At 68.1% G+C, this 20,805-nt stretch overlaps 9 protein-coding genes across 9 annotated transcripts; 4 read left to right on the top strand and 5 right to left on the bottom strand.

Moving 5' to 3' along the window:
* Positions 1-487: 487 nt before the first annotated feature.
* On the top strand, positions 488-2,140 carry EMIHUDRAFT_440161 (hypothetical protein). Its single transcript, XM_005790684.1, has 5 exons — positions 488-985; positions 1,061-1,250; positions 1,360-1,428; positions 1,509-1,573; positions 1,871-2,140. The coding sequence occupies exons 1-5, from the start codon at positions 540-542 to the stop codon at positions 2,004-2,006; spliced, it is 906 nt and encodes a 301-aa protein (XP_005790741.1). The 5' UTR covers positions 488-539; the 3' UTR covers positions 2,007-2,140.
* Positions 2,141-2,907: 767 nt separating this feature from the next.
* EMIHUDRAFT_224687 (hypothetical protein) lies at positions 2,908-4,348 on the bottom strand (the record flags this gene model as incomplete). Its single annotated transcript, XM_005790683.1, has 4 exons — positions 2,908-2,971; positions 3,099-3,408; positions 3,457-4,027; positions 4,265-4,348. The coding sequence occupies 4 exons, from the start codon at positions 4,346-4,348 to the stop codon at positions 2,908-2,910; spliced, it is 1,029 nt and encodes a 342-aa protein (XP_005790740.1).
* Positions 4,349-4,542: 194 nt separating this feature from the next.
* Positions 4,543-6,176, top strand: EMIHUDRAFT_454694 (hypothetical protein; the record flags this gene model as incomplete). The annotated part of the gene is made up of 6 exons (XM_005790682.1): positions 4,543-4,660; positions 4,778-4,968; positions 5,025-5,147; positions 5,456-5,557; positions 5,801-5,850; positions 6,140-6,176. 6 exons carry the CDS (start codon positions 4,543-4,545, stop codon positions 6,174-6,176), a joined length of 621 nt encoding a protein of 206 aa, XP_005790739.1.
* A 38-nt stretch (positions 6,177-6,214) lies between these two features.
* On the top strand, positions 6,215-7,835 carry EMIHUDRAFT_224685 (hypothetical protein; the record flags this gene model as incomplete). Its single annotated transcript, XM_005790681.1, has 3 exons — positions 6,215-6,320; positions 6,826-6,986; positions 7,668-7,835. 3 exons carry the CDS (start codon positions 6,215-6,217, stop codon positions 7,833-7,835), a joined length of 435 nt encoding a protein of 144 aa, XP_005790738.1.
* A 470-nt stretch (positions 7,836-8,305) lies between these two features.
* EMIHUDRAFT_109418 (hypothetical protein) lies at positions 8,306-10,592 on the bottom strand (the record flags this gene model as incomplete). Its single annotated transcript, XM_005790680.1, has 3 exons — positions 8,306-9,114; positions 9,186-9,564; positions 9,615-10,592. 3 exons carry the CDS (start codon positions 10,590-10,592, stop codon positions 8,306-8,308), a joined length of 2,166 nt encoding a protein of 721 aa, XP_005790737.1.
* A 2,465-nt stretch (positions 10,593-13,057) lies between these two features.
* EMIHUDRAFT_224681 (hypothetical protein) lies at positions 13,058-13,864 on the bottom strand (the record flags this gene model as incomplete). The annotated part of the gene is made up of 1 exon (XM_005790679.1): positions 13,058-13,864. One exon carries the CDS (start codon positions 13,862-13,864, stop codon positions 13,058-13,060), a length of 807 nt encoding a protein of 268 aa, XP_005790736.1.
* Positions 13,865-14,758: 894 nt separating this feature from the next.
* On the top strand, positions 14,759-16,235 carry EMIHUDRAFT_454693 (hypothetical protein; the record flags this gene model as incomplete). Its single annotated transcript, XM_005790678.1, has 6 exons — positions 14,759-14,824; positions 15,220-15,405; positions 15,484-15,597; positions 15,667-15,771; positions 15,837-15,941; positions 16,009-16,235. The coding sequence occupies 6 exons, from the start codon at positions 14,759-14,761 to the stop codon at positions 16,129-16,131; spliced, it is 699 nt and encodes a 232-aa protein (XP_005790735.1). The 3' UTR covers positions 16,132-16,235.
* Positions 16,236-16,540: 305 nt separating this feature from the next.
* EMIHUDRAFT_109416 (hypothetical protein) lies at positions 16,541-17,578 on the bottom strand (the record flags this gene model as incomplete). The annotated part of the gene is made up of 2 exons (XM_005790677.1): positions 16,541-16,932; positions 17,197-17,578. The coding sequence occupies 2 exons, from the start codon at positions 17,576-17,578 to the stop codon at positions 16,541-16,543; spliced, it is 774 nt and encodes a 257-aa protein (XP_005790734.1).
* A 1,263-nt stretch (positions 17,579-18,841) lies between these two features.
* EMIHUDRAFT_440160 (hypothetical protein) lies at positions 18,842-19,876 on the bottom strand. The gene is made up of 4 exons (XM_005790676.1): positions 19,628-19,876; positions 19,489-19,552; positions 19,272-19,329; positions 18,842-19,196 (listed from the first exon to the last, which is right to left on the bottom strand). Exons 1-4 carry the CDS (start codon positions 19,802-19,804, stop codon positions 18,878-18,880), a joined length of 618 nt encoding a protein of 205 aa, XP_005790733.1. The 5' UTR covers positions 19,805-19,876; the 3' UTR covers positions 18,842-18,877.
* Between the last annotated feature and the right edge of the window lie 929 nt (positions 19,877-20,805).

The raw sequence follows: 20,805 nt of genomic DNA, 5'->3' as shown, positions 1-20,805 counted from the left end.
TCCACAGTCAGAACGCGGTAAAATTCTTCCGCGCTCGCGCTTCACTCAAAAAGCGACGGCCGGGTGTGGGCTGATCCCTTGCCCCGTCACCCGCCGCCCTCGCCCGGCCGCCTCACCGCGCACGGAGCGCTCGGCTGCTCGCCGCCGCCGCCGCGCGTCCCGCGCCGCCACGCTTGCCCCCCCTTGCCGGACACGCGCTCTGTGCAGCGGCGCAGAGCGCGCGTCCCTGGCACAGACGGAGCAGCGACCGCGCCAGCGGTCGCTGCTCCGCCCCTCCGTCGCGCGCGCCGCGCGCGCGCTGCCGCCGCCGCCGCCGCCGCCCCCTCCTTGCCGTCTTCCCCACCCCTACCCTCTGTTGCCCGCACGCGCGCGCCGCGCGCTGCGCGCCCCCGCCCCCGCCCCCGCCCCCGCCCCCGCTCGACTATAAAATTAAGGCGGTATGGTTATAAAATTCTTCCGCGCTCCGCTTCACCGCTTCGCCGGGCAATCGCCGGGGTGGGCGCCGGGCGGCTCCGGCCACCGCCCGTCTCAAAATTTATATGGGCCTCTTCGCCACCGCGGCCGGCGGCAAGATCGCAATCTCCACGGCCGGCGAGGCGCGTGCCCAGGAGTGGCTGAAGAGCGTCGACGGCCCGTCGGGCAGCTGCTTCGAGCCTGCCGCCGCCGCCGCCACCAGCGACGGCTTTGCGACGGCGGCGGCGGCCGTGGCGGCCACGCCGGTCGCCTGCGGCGCGATCGGCGCGGCTCCGCCCCCGGTTTACGCCATGCATCGGCCGTCGGGCCCGGGCGCCTTCAAGCGGCCTCGGCGGAGTGTGGGCGCGCCGTCGGCCGCACAGGCAGGCGCTGCGGCTGCCGCAGCCGCACCGAGCGCAGCCTCGTCGACGGTGCCGATGGCGCCCGCACAGGCCGGCGGTGGGGAGCTCGGCGCGGCTCAGTCCCACCGGCGGCCTCTCGCACCGACTGACGCCTCCCTCCGGGCCGCGAGGCGAGGGCCGGGCACCGCTACAGCGGCGCGACGCGGACCTCGCGTGACAGCAGCCCTCCCGGCGCACGCTCGCAGGCCTGGGCACCGCCCGCCAACGACAGCGAACAGCGCACCGCGCGCCGGCGGCTTCCGCGCCCCTCGCCAGCTGCCAAAGCCTGCGGCTGGAAGGACTGCGGCGGGCGCCGAGCTTACGAGCGGCCACCAGCTGACGAGCGGCAACCACGCCGAGCCCCACCACGCCAAGCCGCGGGTCGAGTCTGCGCCGGCACTGACGACCCCCCCCCCCCCCCCTCCCCCCGGCCGCCGCCACAGACCCACGCCTCCTCCCCACTCGTCCCTGGATGCACCCCCCCCTCCCCCCCTCCCCCTTTCAGGCGCTCTCTAGAGCCGCCTGGCCGGCGCCGCTCGCCTCCGTGCCACCGCCGGCTGCTGCGGGGGCTGAGGCGCAGCTCGGCCGTCCCCGCCCCGCCGCCCCTCTCTGCCCACGCCGCCGCGCCCCACACCCCCCGCCGCGCGTGCGCAGGTCTGCCTCGGCGGCTGCGGCGAGGTGCCGCTCAATCGCCGCCGCTGCCCCTCGTGCTGCGAGAGGTGCGCCGTCACCGCTGCCGCTGTGCCGCCCTAGAGGAGCCAGTCTTAGAGGAGCCAGTCTTAGAGGAGCCGGTCTTAGAGGAGCCAGTCTTAGAGGAGCCGGTCTTAGAGGAGCCAGTCTTAGAGGAGCCGGTCTTAGAGGAGCCAGTCGCCGCCCCTGCGAGAGCTGTGCCGTCGAGTCCGCGCAACCGCTCTGGTGCGCACGGCCTGGTGGGCACGGCCTCGGCCTCGAGACCTCGAGACCTCGAGACCTCGAGACCGGGCCTGCGACTCGCCACTCGCCTCGCGTGCCGGTAGGTGCGGCGGGCAGCTGGACGACCCGAGCGAGGCGCAGGTGCTGCACGCGCCGGGCTGCAGGCACTCCAGCGGCGGCTACCTGCGAGGTCCGCGGCCGGCAGTCTCGCAGAGCGGGAGCGGCAGAGGCGTGCGGTAAGACTCTGAGTCCAAGAGAGGAAAAAGTGAGAGAGAGGAGAGACGTCTGAGAGAGCGCAGCGGGCAGGCCCACGCTCCGCGCCTTGTGGCAGGGCTCCTAGCTGTAAAAAGAACGAACGAGACCCCCCGTACGAACGAGAGGAGCAGGAGGCAACGTGCGAGCTCTCTCGACATCAAGAGAAAAAATAAGTAAATACGAAAATCGTAATCGAATGAGGAATGTGTTGGAGATTCAAGATTCTCCGCGGATCGTGATACACCGCTTTTTACGGGGTGTGGAGGGTGAGTTGAACAAGGGGTTGTGCGCCGGGCCCTCCTGCTCGGCTCCAGCCCCTGTTGATAGGTCCAGGTGATAGTCCTGGATGGGCAATGCATACGCCTCACTGGGCCTTAGATCGCCCGACCGCGTCCCGGGTGCTCTGCTGCCGTTGGATTTGTGACTCCGCCGCACCGCGCCGCGGCCGGGGGCCCTCCGGAGGCCGAGGATGGCCGTGACGGACCGGGACGAGCTCTGGGAGGTCCAGTGTCAGTGTATATATTGTAGAGACCAACCATGTCCACAATATCTCTCAGTCTAGCTAAGCCTGGGAAGGCGATGCCGGGGCCGTACAGCAGCTTGATGCATGCCACCGAAGCGGCGCTGTCGAGGTTCGCCGAGCGCGGCGAAATCCGGGGACACCGTCACCGACGAGCGCGTTTGAGTATTCACTCCGGACAAAGACGGCCGCACGCACACGAGCTGCGGTCGTGCGGCCGTCATAGCGGCGAGGCGCGGGACCGTCTGTGGCGAAGTGGCTAGTGGGTCGCGTCCCCGGATTTCGTTCAACCCACCCTCCACACCCTCTAGGGCCCAGCCCCACCTTGCCACCTCCCCGTACACTTTTTACCGTACGGCCTCCTCCCTACGGCTTTACGCCGGTCCGAACGTCGACGTAAACGTAGGCGGTAAGGAGCTGATACAGCTGTCTATGTAGACGGACAGAGGTCAGAGAGAGCCACGGAGCGGCGTGCATGCGCAACCCGCGACGAGAGCAAAACGTATACGATCTAGGGTGGGGGGCGCACGGTGACCCCAGAGGAGGAAGGCAGTCACGTGCTCCCCTTCGTCGGCTTCGGCCCGCGGAGTGCGCTCCACGCGCGATCGCGCTGCACGACGCCGCGCCAGTACGAGTCCGGCTCGAAGCCCTCGGTGCAGCCAGGAGAGACGAAGGGCTGCTCGCAGCCGCAGAGCTGCTTCCAGCCGTCGCCCGCCAGCCGCCGCATCAGCGCATCGTTGGCGGAGCCGTCGGCCACGGATCCGGAGATGAAGTGGACCTTGGAGCGCATCTTCGCGTCGATGAGCTTCGCGGAGAAGGCCCACAGGCCGGAGAACACGCGCGGCGGTCGGTAGACGATGATGTGGCCTAGAGAGAGGCTCGACACGCCTCGGGGCAAGGGCGAGGACGCCCGACGTGGGCAGGCGACGGCGAGGCCCGCAGACTCGGGGAAGTGGTTCATGAGCATCTCGAGCGTCTCCTTGGCGTGCGAGGGCGGCGGCGAGTTGAGCAGCGAGAAGCGGTGCAGCTTGATGACGATCAGCAGCTTGTCCGGCGGCGGGGCCTGCAGCCCGGGCGCAGGCGCCCCTCCCTCGCCACCGCCACGCGCGCGCGCGAGCTCCGCCTGCCGCAGCGCGAGCTGGATGCAAAAGGCGAAGTAGCGCATCGAGGCCTGCAGCGAGGAGCCGGAGCGCTGCACCGAGTTGTCGAGCACGAGCACGCCTCTCCCATGGCAGTCCACTCCGTCCGGAACGTAGACCTTGCCCCGGCCGCCCTCGAGCCGCAGAAAGGCGCCGTCGGCCGAGTCGAGGTCGCAGAGCGGGCCCGGAGGCGAACGGCGCACCCGCCACAGCAAGGCGGCGTGCAGCATGTCAGCAGCAGGAGGGACGGCCCAGCCGCGCGCCACCAGGTAGCGGCAGCAGGCCAGGTCGTCGTCCAGCACCGCCTCCTCGTCCTCACCCAGCGAGATCCCTGCACGCGCCACGCTCTTGCGCACAGTCTCACGAAGCGCTGCGAGTGCCTCCCGTTGATCTGCGTCTTGCAGCGGGAGCGGCGGCACCGAACGAAGGTGCACGCGCGGGACCAGGTGCTCGCCGGCGGCGGCGGCGGCGGCGGCGGCGGCGGTGACGGCGGCGGCGGTGGCGTCGGAGCCGGAGCGAGGCAGCGCCTTGAGCAGCGTTGCGAGGGAAGAGAGCCGTCGGAGGAGGTGGAGCAGGAGGAGCACGTTCACGATCTGCAGCCAAACGCGAAGCTGCTGGAGGGCCTCGCCATGCGGCAAGCTCGCCGTCGACAGCAGCGAGCCGAGCATCCAGACATGCGGCGCCCCTCCTGCCCTGACCCTGAACACTCCAGTGAGGCCCCGCACGGCAGCTGTGGGAAAAAAAGGAAGCACAAGAAACAGGAGCCGAGCATCCAGGGGGAAAAGAAAAAATCAGAAAAAACTCTTTCGTGCAGCCGACTCGCCCTGCAGCTCCGGCTCCTGCTCCGCACGCTGGCACCGACATGCAATCTGACGCGCAGCAGCACGCGGCCCTCGCCACATACGCACGCTTCTGGTGCCTGCACCAGCTCGCGCCGTTCGCCGACCAGGCCTTTGCGCTTGCGGGAGCTATGGATCACCGTGCGCTCCGCCCGCCTGCCCTGCTCGCGCCTCCTAGGACGGGTCATTGTTCTCGACACAACCAGTGCGGCGCGACGAGCTTCCGCGGCTGCTCTCACTCCTCCTCCTTCCGAGCAGGCATGATCGACGAGAGCTGCCAGACCGGGCCAGGCGCCTGCCTGCGCGCCCACTTTGACTACGACTGGCTCGTACGACTGCCGCTCGCGCTGGCCTGCCTGCTCTTCCCCGGCCGGCGGCTCCTCCTTCTCGCGCACCTCGTCAACGTCGTCGGATGGGCCGACCGGATGCCGGCCGGGCCGGACTTGCATGTCCGCAGACCAGAGAGGGTCCGTCTCTGAGCCGTCGCTCGAGCGCCTCCTGCTAGGCGGTGTGGGACTATATGTGCTGGTGCGCGCTGATGGAGGCCCCCTTCGTGCTCGCCGCCGCCACATCCTCCTCGATGGCGGAGACGGCTCGCAAGTTCCTCCCGGCGATGCGCGCGCAGCTAGTCGTCCTCTACTTCTCGGCCGCCTTTTGGAAGCTCACTTCCTCGTGGTGCGAGATGCAGACGAGATGCAGACGAGATGCAGCCGAGATGCGGCCGCCTGTTGGAAGCTCTAATCCTTCCCGGCAGGTACGACGGCCACTACTCGTGCTCGACAGTCCTCATGTCGGAACTGCTCCTCTCGCCGCGAGCCGCTCCTCCCCGCCGCTCCAGCCCCGTACCCCCAGCCACGCCACGGAATAGGAGCTCCTCTCTTGCCTCGAGCCCCTCGGAATGAGCCATTCCTTCACCAGCCACGCCTCAGTCGATAGGAGCTCCTCTCCGGCCTCGAGCCCCTCTTCCCGCCCCTCGCCACCCTGAGCGGGCTCATGCTGCACGCGGCGCCCGCCCTCGTCGCCGGCATCGAGTTCGCAGTGCCGGCCCTGCTGCTCCTGCAGCCACGCCACGGCAACCCTCCCTCTCCAACCCTCCTCTCCAACCCCTCCTCCCCGCCTCGCCCCCCTCTCCTCCCCCTCTCCCTGCACGCCCCCGTCCCGCCCCCCTCCGGCTGCTGCTCGCCCTCATCTTCCACCAGACCTCCTCATGACTGACCGAATGACGGACTCCTCGTTCATGACGACTCACTAGGCGTCCTGCTCGCCCTCGTCTTCCACCAGACCATCAACCTGATGCCAGCCACCTACGCCGGCGGCTTCTCCATCGCCATGTGCGCGCGACAAATCATCTTCCTCCCCGCCGCCGCCGCCGGCGCATCGGCAACTCTCCGCCGCGGCGTCGGCTTCGCTCCGCGGGCCGTCGGCGCCACCGCGCTCGTCGCCGTCACCACGGGCGTGCGGCTGTTCCTCGGCCACACTCCGGCCACACCTCGGCCACACCTCGGCCACCCCTCGGCCACACTCCGGCCACCCCTCGGCCACACCTCGGCCACACCTCGGCCACACCTCGGCCACACCTCGGCCACCCCTCGGCCACCCGTATGGAGTGTGGTCAACAAGCCGGCGGTGCGGTCGTGATGTCGAAAATGCGGGCTGAAAGAAAGACAAGGATAAAGTACCTCCCCGCCAGGCGTGATGGTCGCCATCCACGGCTCGCTCGACGCGCACGGCGGCATCTTCCTCGCCCTCGCCCTCTTCTACTTCCTCTCGATCGCCGCGCCGGCAGGCGGTGGCGGTGGCGGTGCCTCGGGCGCATACGGACACCTCCGCCTCGAGGAGCAGCCGCACGCTGTCGCCAAGATGGCGAGCCGACTACTCCAGCCCGACTACTCCGGCCCTACTCCAGCACAGCCACCCCAGCCCGACTCCAGCCCAACTGCTCCAGCCCAGCCAGCGTAGTCCCCCCCCCCCCCCCCCCCCACACCCCCTGCTAGGCCACCTTCGTCGCGCTCGTCGCCGTTCCGCCCGCGGCCCTCCCCTCAGCCACGCTACCGTGCTGCGGCCTCGGCGTGGCGCTCCTCTGCCTCTGGGCGCCGCGCTTCCCTCTCCGCTTCGCGCTCGCCCACGCCACCGACCTCACCGGCGCCGCCGCCGCCGCCGCCGCCGCGTACGGCTTCCTCGGCCCCGTGCTCGGGCTGCAGATGATGGCGAGCTCGACGATGTACGGCAACGTCAAGAACTACGGCGACGCGCTTCCTCGTCCTCACTCTCCCCTCCACGGCCAAACCGCACCCGTCTGCCGACAGGCGGCTCGAACCACCTCCTCGTCCCCACGGGGCTGCTGCAGACCGCCCTCGCGGAGCAAAGCAGCGCCGCTGCCGCACCGGCGTGGCTGTCCGACGCCTTTGGCGGAGGGCTCGTCCGCATCGACGCGACGAACTCGTCCGTCCGCCTTCCCATCGGAGGAGTGTGGACAGCGCCTCTGCTCACGCCCTCCCATTGTGAACAGGTCCGTCTTGCTCTCGCTCGCGGCGCCGAGCGGACGGGCGGGCTCCGGTAGGGCTCCGAGCAGAGGCTCGGGGGACGGCCGTGTAGGTGGGCGGCGCCGAGATGACAGACAAGCTTCCTCTGCGCGCGAGAGAGCTCCTCTCCTCCGCCAACGCGAGCGGCCGCTACTTTGAGTTCTACGCCGCGAGGAACTACTACGAGCGAAGCTACGACCACGACAAGACCGCGCTGCACGCCGCCGCCGCCGCAGCGGGCGCCACGGCGCGCGCCGAGCAGCCGCTCGTTCGGCCGCGGCTCGTCTCTTGAGGCGCGCGGTGGCGGTCCTAGGACTCGTCCGACCCCGCGTACGTCATACCCGCCTACGAGCTCCGCCGCTCCCTCGCGCTCGCGCGGCGGCGCTGCGATCCCTCCTCCCCCTCGAGTCGACACGAACCTTCTCTGACCCTTCTCCGAACCCTCCTGCAGGCGCGGCGAGCCCTTCTCCCTCGAGTACACCCCTCTCCCGCCCGGCCTCGGCACGCCCACGCAGTGGCGCGCGCACGCGGGGGAGAAGGCTCGCCCCGCTGCAGAGGCGCGGCGGAAGAGGCCCGCGTCGCGCGCGCACGCCCGCCGCCGCCCGCCGCAGGTGAGTCTCGACGAGGCGGCGGACGGGCTCGTCTCGTGCGTGGTCGGGCGGGCGCGCGAGGCGTGCGGCGCGGCGGAGCTCGCGCTCCTCCCGCCGCCGCCGTGGCTGCTCACGCGCGTGCTGCTGCCCTACCCGATCCCGCTGCTCGACGGCGCAGGCGACGGAATCCACTGCACGACGTGAACCAGCTCGGCATTGCTGTACTCTTGGGCCCACCGAGCGCCGATCCGACTCGCCGCTCTTGTGAAGGGAAGGCGGGCGCGCGACACATTAGCCACAAACGTCAGACGACGGCTGTGGGATGGCATGGGGGCGATTACTCTACCTATTTCGGGAGGGCGAATTACCGGAATTCGTCGCCCGCGCGGATCGTATTCGTTTGTCCCCGTCGCCAGACTGCCGTACGTGTGTATAGTAGAAAATCGAGCGTACGTAGAGTAGCTGCGCGTGTCGAGGCTCTGAGCTTTCCAATGAGTCTTGCGAGACCGTTAAAAAATATAAATTCATTTGCTGATGCTGGGTTTTTGGGCATTGGGGGCGGGGGCCGGGAAATAAAAAATTGTTATTTGGGATGAATTGTTATTTGGGGGGGCATTCCCATTCGAGATACTCGTCTGGGTAAGACTTATACACACACACACACTCTCTCTCCATCACCAGCAACGCCACCGGTAGAGGAGGGAGTCCAACTCTCCCCTCGTCAGGTTGGCGGGGTTCGCGCTGCCCCACCCGAGCCGCCCCTCGTCCTGTGGGGGGAGCACGCTCGCGCACGCCGCGCCGCTCGACGGCGGCAGCGGCCGCTCGGGGTCGGCGTGGGTGGCGAGCCCCTCCGCTGTCCAGCATGCGCGCAGCTTGTACAGCCACGAGCAGCGCCACCGCTGCGAGCGGATGGCGAGCACCGCCTGCCGGTTGAGCAGCGCGAAATAGCCGTCGAGCAGCTCGTCGAGCAGCTCCGCCGCGCCGCACCGCTCGCCACAGCTCGGCCGGCCGTCGACGCGCTTGCCGAGGCACGGCTGCCCAATCGGCGCGCCCCGTGCGTCGAGCGGCCGCGCGCACGAGTGCGCTCCGCCCTCCGCCAAGCACGAGCCCGCTGGCGCCGGCGGCGCCGAGCAAAGGCACGCGCGGTGCTCGCCGCCGGCGTCGGGCGGCCGGTCGCTAGGCCGGTCGTCGGCCCTCCCGCCCCAGTCGTGCACCGCCCACGTTGGGCTCTGCCGCCACCAGCCGAGGCGCTCTCCCGCCCACAGCGGCGTGCGCACGCGCCGGTTGCCGTTGAGCCCTGGCAGCTTGGCCGCGGCGGGGTGGCCCGGCTCGACGCGCGAGACGAGGGAGCGGTAGACAGCCGCGAGCCGCGCCCACGCGCAGATCCACCGAAGCGAGTGCGCGAGCTCGGCCGCCACCGCCGCCGCGTACCGCGCGGCGAGCGCTTCAAAGTCGCGCCGAGCGCGCGCGAGTGCCATCGCACCTAGAAGGTTTCTAGAAGGTTCCTAGAAGGTTCCTAGAAGGTTCCTAGAAGCGCGCGCGAGTGCCATCTACCCGCGGCGGGCGGTGCGCCGCCGCCGCCGCCGCCGCCGCCGCCGCCGCCGCCGCTCACGTCGCCGCTGTCGTCAAAGGCGCTCTCTGCGCACTCGCCGACGGAAACGTTGAGGCGCTCGGCGCCGGGCAGCGCGAGCGCGGCGTCGCCGTAGAGAAGGTGCGGCGCCGCCTTCTCCGAGAGCGGCCGGTGGCGGCGCAGCGCCGTGCGCCGGCGTAGCAGCGCGCCGACGGCGCCAAGCGCGTCGTCGGGCGCGAACGCTCCGAGGCCGCTCACGCGCACGCACTCGGGCTGCGCGCCGGCGCGCCACGGCGGCAGCGGGTGGCGGCGCGCGTGCTCGCGCCACGCGGGCTTCGACTCGGAGAGGTGGAGCAGCATCGCCTAGCAGCAGTAGCAGTGGGGCAACCTTTGTTCCAAGATCATGCTCCGACTGGAGTGCAGAGGTGGAGCAGCATCGCCTCGCGCTCGTTGACGAGCAGCTTGCCGCCGCGCAGCTCGAAGCGCAGCGCGCCGCACGGGCAGAAGGTGCACTCGACGTCGGCGCAGCTCTTCGCCTCGGCGAACGGGAGGAGCGCGCGCGACATGACGAGTTCGCCCGCGTCGGAGAGGCGAGTCATCACGTCGCCCATCGTCTCGAAGCCGCGCGCCGAGAGCGGCCCCCACCACTCATCAAAGTGTGCGTACTCGGCTGTGCCGACGATTTGCCGCCACTTGGGCGCCCGCCGGAAGAGAGAGGTGGTGGTGGCGGGCGGTCGCGCGCCGGCGGCGGAGGCGCCGCCCTCCACGCGGAAGGCCGTGAACGGGCCCCAGCACTTTTTGCGCCAAGGGTTGGGGTAGAGCGGGCTCACCGCCGTCACGCGCTCGCCTGCCGTGCACGGGCACGCACGCGCGTCGCGCCACGTGTCTGCCGACCGGCCGGGCGGAGCACGCGACGAGTTGAAGCACGGCGAGCGGCGGTCGCGCCGCAGCCGCTTGGAGCACTGGAGCTCGCGCCCGGCGCAGCACGCGGGCGCGCGCAGCGCCAGTGCCATGTGAGCGCGCAGATCGCCGTACACCACGTCGAGGTCGCTCCACGCCCACCAGGAGCGCCCAGCGAGCAGGTGCGGGTACAGCTCTGGGAGGAGCGGCTTGATGTCGTTGGCCTTGTACTGCCGCGTGTACGACACCCGCCGCCCGCTGAGCGCGCCGAGCCTCGCCTGCATCTCGACCCAGCCGACCGTCTCGAAGCGCACGTTCGGCGGCAGGCCGGTATATGGCGGCGGCGCGTCGCCGACGACCGAAAAGGAGACGGTCGGGTTCGCCGCCATCGACGCGAGAGTGAGCGGCAGCCACGGCGGAAGCGGTCCGAAGTAGACGATCAGCACCGCGAGAAAATTCTCGTCGAGGTCGATGACCGAGTCCGACAGCATGGCTCGCTCGGTCAAAAAAGGCGCTGTTCATCATTCGCACAACCCCGTGCAGGGGGCCGTTCATGCAAAAACACTCCTTTTCACTTGAAAACATCTGTCTCGTTCTCCTGTCTGATCGGTGCCATCGCCCATCGCGGGCGGGCCGCGATGTTCCAATCAATGCGCCCATCTCAATACACTCTCACGTTCACAGCAAAGTAGATGAAGTCGCCAACGTGATCGTGTTACAGGGAAGTGCAACAAATGCTGCGGCGTGCAACTAAATGAGGCGCGCCGCGTCGGACGTCGCGTCGCGACGCGAGAGGGAGAGCGCGGTCTGCTACTGCTCACGTGGCAAGCGTCGAGAGCTCTCCGGACTTGAGCATGCGGACCCCGGAGGCCCTGCGAGGAGGCGAGACGATGCCGCCCGGCCCACCGCCTCGGACTCCGATTTCGAATGACTCTCGCGAGGTATACCGAGTCACGATTGTTCCCGTTGTCCTATCAGAGAGGGGGGCTAGGGGTCGGGACGGGAGATGTGGGGTTGGCCAGAGTAGCCCGTGTCCACGCCTTTTTGCTCTCCATGCATCCTCTTACATGCTTAGAACACACGAGCAGCTCACAAAAAGAACGTCCCGAACCGCATCTGCGATCTCGCAAAATCTCGATTTTGTCTCGTGCGGAGCGAGCCGAGCCCGAGGCGGCGGAGGGGCGGCAGCGGCTCGACGGGCGGCTCGGTCAGATGCAGGTCACGGCTCTTGCCGGGGCTAGCCCTGGCGACCCCTTCCAGGTGAACAAGTGTACAAGCGCGCTGCCAGGAAGCCTGCCAGGAAGCACCGGAAGAATTTCCAGAACCTGTTCTTTCTTCGGAGGCGCAGAGCCGCTCACCACTCCCGTAGGTTCCCCTGTGTCCCTGATCGTCCTTACAAGATCCTGCTCGTGCAGGTGGGGACCTTGTCCTGGCAGAGCGTCCTCCCATGTCCCATCCCTCCCTTGGGGTGTCTGTTTTCTTTCTTTCTTTCTGCGTTTCTCGCGTTTACTAGCTCCGAGTAGAGGGTGCGCTCCGCTGCTAGGGGAAACCCAAAGCGCGGACTATCCCTCGTGGACGGAGACCCGTGTCCTAGCTCCGAGTAGGGAGAGGGGGCGTTCTGCAGTCAAGGGGAAACCCGGTACACGGAACTAGAAAGAAGACTTATTTCGTTGGTTTCATCTCTCTCGGAACTATCCCTCGGAGACCCGTGTTAGGCCCTGCGAACGCGCACGGGGGTGGCGGTGTGTGCGGGCCCGAGAGCCGCGATGTGTCATTGTGTGTCCGCCTGGCGTTTGTTGTCATAACGTCGAAGGCTAGCTCAAAAGAGAATTTTACAACTACTCGCTGCCTACTCGCTGCCTCGAGGGAGGAGGGGAAGACGTAGGGCTGCATGCGCGCCTTTCCTGAGGCCCCTCCCCGAAAGGCAAGTTTAGCCTCACGAAACCCGAGAGCGAGACCCCTCCCCCCCGCCCCGATCCCCCCACCCCCTTGCTCCCCTCCCCCCTCGGGAGGGCCGAAGAGAGGCGCCCGTGGGGACCCCGCAATTCCCTTCCCCCCTCGGAGGGCCGGACTGAGGCGTCGGGGCCCCCGCTCTTCCCCTCGCATAGCGGCCACTCTTCGGATCGCTGGTCGAGCGACCCGGGGGATGCCCCGCGCGCCTGACCCAGGCACGAAAACGAATCTGCGAGGCGTGGCCGCTCATGCGGCCCGATGGGGAGGAGCGGGGCAGACTACGGGGATCGGCTTCTTACACAGCCCTTCCCTGCAGCGAGCCCCCCTCCAACCCACCCGCGCTAGGTCCCGGGGGACACAGGGGTCAGCCCCGCGCGACCTCGGGAACTAGCCGGGGCAGTCGGAGAAGGGGCAACTCCGTGCACTGACGGTCGGCCGTCAGAAAACACGCCTCCGTGGCTCGGGTTACACCAATCCTCGCTACCCAACGCGGCCAAAGGATATCCACCTCGAGAACCTCGAGAACCTCTCACACAAAAGAGAATTTTACAACAAAAGAGAAATCCTGCCGTCGAAACTTCAAGTGCGTGCGAGACGCGATGAGGGGCGGCGCAGGCGGGGAACGGGAGCGGGGAGCGCATCACGGAGTAATGTCGGGGGTAAGAAAAGCCGAGTCTCGTGGTCCGGGACCCTTGTAAGTCGCATCTCGGCACGGGCCGCTCTGCGCCCCTCCCTGGCCTCCCGATTCGTAACCGTGTTTCCCCGCGGGTTGCAGAGGGTGTGGGGTGTGACAGGAGGCGACGGCACATCTGGTGGCACGGCAAGAAAAAACGCACGCCGCCCGTCGAGCCGCTGTGCAGCGCCACGCGGCCGTCGAACTCCGCCACTGACGACGAGCGGCTGGTCGGATTCACTTCCGCTTGGACTGGTCGGGCGGGTCTATCCCACGGTAGAAGACTCCATGACACTGGCCTCCTTCCTCCTAACCTCACGCCTCCTACCCTCACGCCTCCGTGTCGCGTCGCGCGCTGAAGTACTGGTAGCCAGGAGAGCTGGTCTGAACCAAGCCCGCTCCTTGGTCAAAGAAGATTTGGGCCTGCTTCAACGTCACTGAGCCAAAGCCCGTCGCCTCCAGCGCGTCGCGCACCTCGTCTGCGCTCTCAAACTTGAACGTCCACGCACAGCCGAACTTCATCATCACACCGTTGTCCGCGGCGTCCGCGCAGCCCAAACCACTGACAAACGCGCACCCCATGAACCACGAGCCTGGTGCCATGAGCCCGCGAACCTGCTTGAAAAGGCCCTCGGTCACGTCCTTGTCCGGCAGGTACATAAGTAGCCCCTCTGCGAGGATGAAAGCTGGCCTTTCCATGTCGAAACCGGCATCTGCCACGAGCCTCCCCCACCTGGCCTCACTCAAGTCGGCGTCCACCTCAACCCGCTTGCACTTCGCACCCCGCAGGTGCGCGAGCTTCTTTGCGTGGGACTCGGTCGTGCCATCGCGGATAGGTTGCTCCTGCTCGATTTCTGCGAGCCGCTCGCGCTTGAACTCATGTGCGCAAGCCACGTCAACCTCAAACACGGTCACGCCCTCACCCAGTGGGAGGCGCCATGCGCGCGTGTCGAGCCCCGAGCCGAGAAGCAAGAGCTGCGTGCACCCGCTCTGGACAGCCTGCAACATTGCGGCGTCGTAGTAGTTCGTGCGGTGGATTATTCCCCGGGCCTCGCCTTCAGGCGTGCTGCCGCCAGCCGCGCGAAAGGCGTTCAGGAAAGCGCGGCCGAGATCGCCCGCAAAGCTCTCCGCCAGCATGTCAGGCTCGCCAAGGTCGGGATCGATGCCGAGCCTCGTGGCCTCTGCACGCATGGCGCAGACCAAAGCGGCAGTGGGAAACGCCGAGCCGGAGCCGTGGGTCGCCATTGTGCCACTGGTAAAAAGCGCGGGCCCCGGCGCGCCCCCTTTCCCGCCTTTTTCAGCTTTTTCCGGTTCCCATTCCTCCCTTGGCTTGTCCGTTTTCTTTCTTTCTTTCTGTGAGAGAGAGTTCTGTTGTTTAAATTCTTTCTTTCTTTCTTTCTTTTCCGGTTCCCATTCGTGCACCTAGCCTACCCATTCCGGGCACAGACCAAATAAATGTCGTTCACGTTTACTTGCGAGCGAGGGGGCTTCGTCGTGTCCTTACAGTGGGTTGCGGGCATTAAGAAAACGTCGCATTAAGAACCCCTACCAAGAGATTTCCGCAAAAATCTAAGAAACCACGGCGCGCCGCAGGCGCGGCCCCGAGAAAAGGCCAGCCAGACACGAGTCTCGTGTGAACGGGAGCGGCCCCAGCTCAAAATTTCTCTTCGCCTGCGGCGCGCGCACTTGTCACTTTCCAAGTCTACGGTGTTCTGAGTGGAGTGGAGATGGAGGCGTGTGTGCGTCTTCCCGTCATCCAGAGAGCCGACTCGGCGGCAGACTCTCTGGCATCGCCCTCGCGGACCGCAGCTAGCAGCTTACCTCTTACCTAAAATCCTTAGGGGGCCGGCTCTGGCCTGAGTGCCGGCCGGAGCTAAGAAACCACGGCGTGGGGTGGGTGAGGGCCGCTGTGGAAAGGCTTAGAAACGGCGGCGTGCCGCCAAATTCTGTTTTCTTAATGCCCGCAACCCACTGTAATTTTGTTGTCGCCTCTGTGAGCTGCCGACAGCTCCGGTCGCGACGCTGCTGCCGATGGACACATGGACACTTCGGCGCTCATCATGGGAAGGACATCACGCCTTTTTCGACCCCGATAAGGTGGCTCGCCTCACCCGCGCTCCACGCCTGGCCGCCGACTCTCGTGCGTGGGCCGCCACCACGTGAACTTTCTTTCCGTGCCCTACACATTGTGTATGCCCCTATGTTGTGGTGTCGCCACCGTGGACTTACCCAGTACCCAGGTGACTATGTATGTATGTAGACTATGTGCTAAAGCTAGATCTCCCCTACCGAGCCAAGATCAATACCTGGTTCGGTCGGCGGCGGGCTTTGCCCACCAACATTGATGCGGGCATGGTATTCGGGTTTGTTTGTTCGGGTGATCAGATCACTACCGCCGAAACGCAAGAGCACTGCGACGCATCGGGCTCATGCTAGCATCCCATTTGGATCGCGTATTTTTTGCTTGCTGTCCACCTCTCCTCACGTTGAAGGATAACCTACATAGCCGCGGCGCGGCTATCTCCGAGCAACCTAAGAACCGAAAAAAGAACACCGCGGAGCGAGAGAGAGCCTCGCGGCCATCGACGGCGCTGACCCAGGGCCTGAGTGGAGCGCGAGGTCGCATGGCGACGGCGTACGAGCTGCTGGGCGTGCCGCGTGACGCGAGCAGCGACGAGGTGCGCACGCCCTCCTCCAGCCAAGCTCGTGCCAGCCGAAGCCGAAGCCCTCTGACAGCCCGAGTTGCGCCGGCGCAGCTGCGGCGTGCGTACCACCGGCTGGCGCGCGAGCAGCACCCCGACCGCGCGGCCGGCTCGTTGTCTCGAGCGGCCAGCGTCGATTTTGTGGCGCTGCAGGAGGCGTGGGAGGCGGTGCGGCCACACCGTTCTGGCCACGGCACGACGCGGGTGCCGTGTCGTGAGGCGAGGCGCTTCTGCTAGGTGCGCGATCCCGAGGCGCGGCGACTGTATGACGCGTCGCTCCGCGCGGACGAGGCCGCGGCGGCTCGCGTGCGGGCCCGCGCGGCGCCGGTCGACCTGGGGGAGGTGCCGGCGCCCCTCCTGCCCCGGTGGCATGCCGGCACCCTGTTGAGCGCTCTATGTGCAAGTAGATGGATTACGCCGAGGGGAGCGACGGGCAAGGCGTTTGGAGCTACGCCTGCCGGTGCGGCGCCGCCTTTGAGCTGACGGAGCAGATGCTCTGCGCCGGCATCGAGGCGCGGTGCCGCTGCCCCGCTCCGCGCAGCTCGCGCGCAGCTCATTGCCCCCTCGCCGGTCGCGCAGACGCTCGAGTGCTCGTGCTGCTCGCTCGCTATACGGCCGCTGTATGCGAGAGCGGCGGAGGATGAGGAACGACACGCTCCAGAGACGTCGATGCACTGCGGGGCAGGAATTGAGACGAGATGATACATAGATATGTAAAGCTGTATCTGTGCATGCATGTGCGCATGTGTGCATGTGTGCACATGCAAGAGATCTAAGAGTACGTATACGTCAGTACGAATCAAAAATAACGACTACTAGGAGATGGGTAACACGGAGCCCAGGCTGCAGGCAGGTGGTCCGCCCGCCCCCATATTATAGTTTTTACGAATCCCTTGGAGTTGGTTGGCCCTCGCAGCTGCGGTGTGATACAACGCTGGGTCTCAAGGTCCGACAGGTTCGGCACCGGGCACCGCCTCGGTACGGCGGAGGGCCTGCCGACCGTTGCTGCCGCACGACAACTCACCCATCCCACATCCCACACCACCTCTCCCATCCATTTCAACTCACCTCCATTCTATCACACAACCCACACCACCTCACACTACCACCATCATCCACCACCTCCTACGCGCCACACGTGGTTCTTCATGTGCTGCAGCGCGACGTAGATCGTGTTCTCGCCGCGACCCGTGCGCACCGTCGGCTCCTCGTCCCGCGCGTCGCCCCGCTCGGTCGCGTGCCACCGGCTCGCCCTCGGCGCGGTGATTCGCGTCGTCGCCAGCCACTTGCCGAAGCGGATCGTCCACCGCATCGTCGGGTGCAGACCGAGAGCCGTCCGCTGCATCGGCACGCTCTTCCCCGCCGCGGCCTGCGCCGCCAGGAACTCGCGCAGCCGCAGGCGCACGACCCGAAGGTGCGCCGACAGCGCCGGCCCGTGGGGCGCTAGCATCGGCCGCTCATCGCCACGCGCAGCCTCGTCCTGCTGCTCGTCATCCTCTCCGCCTCGAGGGCGTCCGCCAGCGCGCTGCGCCGCACACCGCGGCGCACAGGAGGCGGCGCCGGCCGCACCTCGGCCGCCTCGGCGGCGCCCGCGGCACGGGCGCCATGCTCGCCGTCCGCGCGGTCCATCGCCGCATCCCCATCCCCGTCTGCAGCAGCGCCGCCTGCGCCCGCGCCGGCCTGCTCTGGGACGGCGCGCCACCGCTCGTCGTCCAGCATGTGCCACCACCGCCGACCCGAGTAGCCGTCGTACTCGATCTCGTGCACGATCCGTCCCGTCCCCGTCCTCCTCCCGCGCCATGACGGTCGCAGGGTACCACCGCTCGCTGTCGCAGAATATCTCGAGGCGCGATCCGGTGGACAGGACAGTGTGGCCGTCGAGCGCCGCCCTGGCATCCTCGCGCTGTCGCTTCCGCCGCTTCGCCTTCGTCTCCTTGCTGCGCAGCAGCGTGTAGTTCGGGCCCACCTCCGCCACGCTGTCCAGCACGTGGGCGGCGCTCGCCATCTCGACCGCGTCGTCCTCCGGCGGAAGCTCCGCGTCGCCCGCGGCCGCTTCCCGAGCGCGCTCGTCGCGCATCCGCTCGTGGTGGGCCTGCCGACGCGCCACACCGGCGCCCGTGTGCCTCGCCGCCGCGTCCGGCGACGGCATCAGTGCTGTCCGCCCGAGCGTGACTCGCCACTCCACGACTTCCACGACCTCCACGACCGCCGAAAAGCACGACCGCGGAAAAGTTCGCCCACTCGCTCTGCCCCAAACCTAAATCCTCTCTCTTTGTACATACATACAATTTTTAATATCCTCCCACTCTCCCGGGGACCGCGCCCCACACACAGACACACCCGCCAGAGGGACACACCCGCGCCAGGGACACAACGGACAACGTGCGTACGTTACGGCGTACGGAGGTAGGGTTCGATACAATTGTACTTTTTCCGTTCCGTTTTATACGAGCACCGTACCACTAAGCACTCCAGTAGACGTACATGAAGCAAAAACAAAGGAAGGCCACCCCGCCCGGCTGCGAACACCCACCATGACACCGCAACAGTGTCAATGTCCGCAAGCACGAAGTAGTCGCGCTCCCCGCTAAGCTCGCGTAGACAAACGTACGCGCCGCTCGCCCTCTCTCAGTCTTATACTCCACGCGCGGTGCTTCAATAAGAGCGGTGCTTCAATAAGAGCGCGGCCTCCTCGCCTTAGTCGTTAGCGCCGCCGGCGCCGCGCCTGCCTGCAACGCGCGCGCGCCAGTCGCCCTTGACGGGCGCGAAGTTGGAGTTGCCTGCGCGCTCCTCTTCGGTGAGCGAGCCGCGCCACTCCTCCAGCCGCGCGTGCCTTGGCGGCGGTGGGGCAGAGAGGCACCTCAGTGTGCACCTCAGTGCCGGCAGTGTGCGGCCGGTGTGAGGGCGGCGGGAGGGGGGGGAGGGGGGAGTCGCCTCTCTGCCTCGAGCTCAGCGATGGATCTTGGCCTCGCGTCGCGTCTCGCCTCCTCCGCCTCTGCCTCCTCCTCCGCCTCCGCCTCGGCGCGTGCCGCGTTCCAGCGCTGCACGAGGTTCCCCTGACACGGCACAGGAGGGAGGGAGGGGGGGGGGGGGGGAGCAGATCAGGCGGCAGTCCTGGAGGCACCTCTCTAGCCGCGGGCCGACCCTCTACCGCCCCCGCGAGAGGCACCGGCGCCGAGCGGTCGGGCGCGCGCTTGCGACGCGTCCGCGCCGGGACGAGCACGCCTCCTCCTGCGCGTAGCTGCGAGAGAGAGAGGGGGGGAGCACCTCCCGGGGGAGTGATCTCCCGGGGGAGCACCGCGGAGCCCCCGTCAAGCCTTCCCTCCGTCGGAAAGGGAGGAGGCGGGAAGCCTCCCTGGAGGCGGCCTGCCCCGGCCCCTTGCCCCTCCCCTCGAGCGCCAGCCTTCCTCCACGCCCCTCTCCCGCCCTCCCTTGCCCCCGCCCGGCATCACTCTCGCGCAAGCCCGCACGCGCCCAAAGAAGAGGACGCAGCCCAAGGGTGGAGAGAGGTGCGGGGCGGGAGAGAGGTGCGGGGCGGGAGAAGAGCCCCCGCCACCGCCCTCCTCCTCCGCCGCGCCGCAAACGAGCGCCACCCAAACGCCCGCTTGCCGCGAGCCGGAAGCGCGACGCGCACCAGCGGCGAGAGAGGCCGCGAGAGAGGCGGAGCTGTGGTGGGGAGCGTGCGGCGGCGCACCATTCGCTTGGCAGCGCTCCCCTTTGCGGCGCGGCTCGAGCTGGGCTTGTCGAGGGCTTGTCGCTTCTTCGGCCTGCTCGAGTGCTGAGGACGGTGAGAACAAGTGACATCAGCAGTCCCCCAGCCCCCTCAGAACAGCTGCTCTGGCCTGCTCGCAGCACTGCTCGCCGCACCCCGCTCCGCCGCGGCTCCGCCCTCCTCCTCGCCTGCGCGCGAGACCGCCCTCTCTTCCTCTCCCCCCCCTCTCCCTCTCCCTCTCCCCCTCTCTCTCTCCCCCTCTCTCTCTCCCCAGGCGCGGGACAGCCCACCCGCGCCCGTGAGAGGCTGGCGCGGGCCCTTCTCTCCCCGCTCAGAAGGGGCCGCGCCTCCGCCAGCAGCGCCTCCGCCAGCAGCGCCTCCGCCAGCAGGGCCTCCGCCAGCAGGGCTCGCCTGCAGGAAGTGTCCGAGAAGGGTCAGGGGTGGGCCCCACTTCTGCGGCGACCCCCTTCCGCAGGAGCCGCTAGCCGAGCGCTCCGCCGCCGCCCCGCCCGACGCCGCGCCCGACGCAGCGCCACCAGAGGAAGAAGAAGCGCCGCCCGAAGAGGAGGGGGTGGGCAAGCTCTGCTGCTGCTGCTGCTGCTGCTGCTGCTGCTGCTGCTGCTGCTGCTGCTGCTGCAGCGCCGCTCGACGCTCCGGGTGCATCGCAGCCCTCGCCGTCGCACGCCTCACCCACTCCGCGTCCGAGACGACGGGCGCCCCCCCCTCCGCCCCCGCCGCCCCCCCCTCCGCCCCCTCCGCCCCCTCCTCCGCCCCCTCCGCCCCCCCCTCCGCCCCCCCCTCCTCCGCCCCCTCCGCCCCCTCCGCCCCCTCCGCCTCCTCCCCCTCCTCCCCCTCCTTGGCCGCCGGCGGGTCCCACTGCGCCGCGCCGCTTGCAGGGTGCGCCTGACGCCTCTCACAGAAGCGCCTCTCACGGATGCGTCTCCAGCAGCCCTCCCCTTGCGCGAAGGTGCGACACAGCGGCGCGCATAGCAGTAGCCGCGCTCGACACCTCGGCTGCCTCTCGGCTGTCTCTCGGCTGCACCTCGGCTGCCTCTCGGCTGCCTCTCGGCTGCCCCTCGGCTGCCCCTCGGCTGCACCTCGGCTGCACCTCGGCTGCACCTCGGCTGCACCTCGGCTGCACCTCGGCTGCACCTCGGCTGCACCTCGGCTGCACCTCGGCTGCACCTCGGCTGCACCTCGGCTGCCTCTCGGCGGTCTCTCGGCTGCCTCTCGGCTGCCTCTCGGCTGCCTCTCGGCTGCACCTCGGCTGCACCTCGGCTGCACCTCGGCTGCACCTCGGCTGCACCTCGGCTGCACCTCGGCTGCCTCTCGGCTGCCTCTCGGCTGCATCTCGGCTAGATCGCGCGTAATAGTAGCCGCGGCTGGACACGTCCCACGCGCGCGTCCAGCCGGGAGGCAGGTGGAGCGCCTATTCACAGCTACACTACTCACAGCTACACTATTCACAGCGTCCATCCGGGCGGCAGGTGTGTCGCCTCGAGGGTGTGGAGCAGCTGTGCGCCGTCTCGGTGGAGGAGGGACCAGAGGTACGGGCTCTGCAGCGCTCCCGCCTGCAGAGGAGGCGGGAGGGGGGGGAGGGTGTGTGTCTGTGTGTGTGTGTGTGTGTGTGTGTGTGTGTGTGTGTGTGTGTGTGTGTGTGTGTG

The sequence above is a fragment of the Emiliania huxleyi genome (assembly GCF_000372725.1).
Source record: "Emiliania huxleyi CCMP1516 chromosome Unknown EMIHUscaffold_119, whole genome shotgun sequence".
NCBI lineage: Eukaryota > Haptophyta > Isochrysidales > Noelaerhabdaceae > Emiliania > Emiliania huxleyi.
Note: the sequence above shows the minus strand (reverse complement) of the source record. Positions and strands in the feature narration are given on the sequence as shown.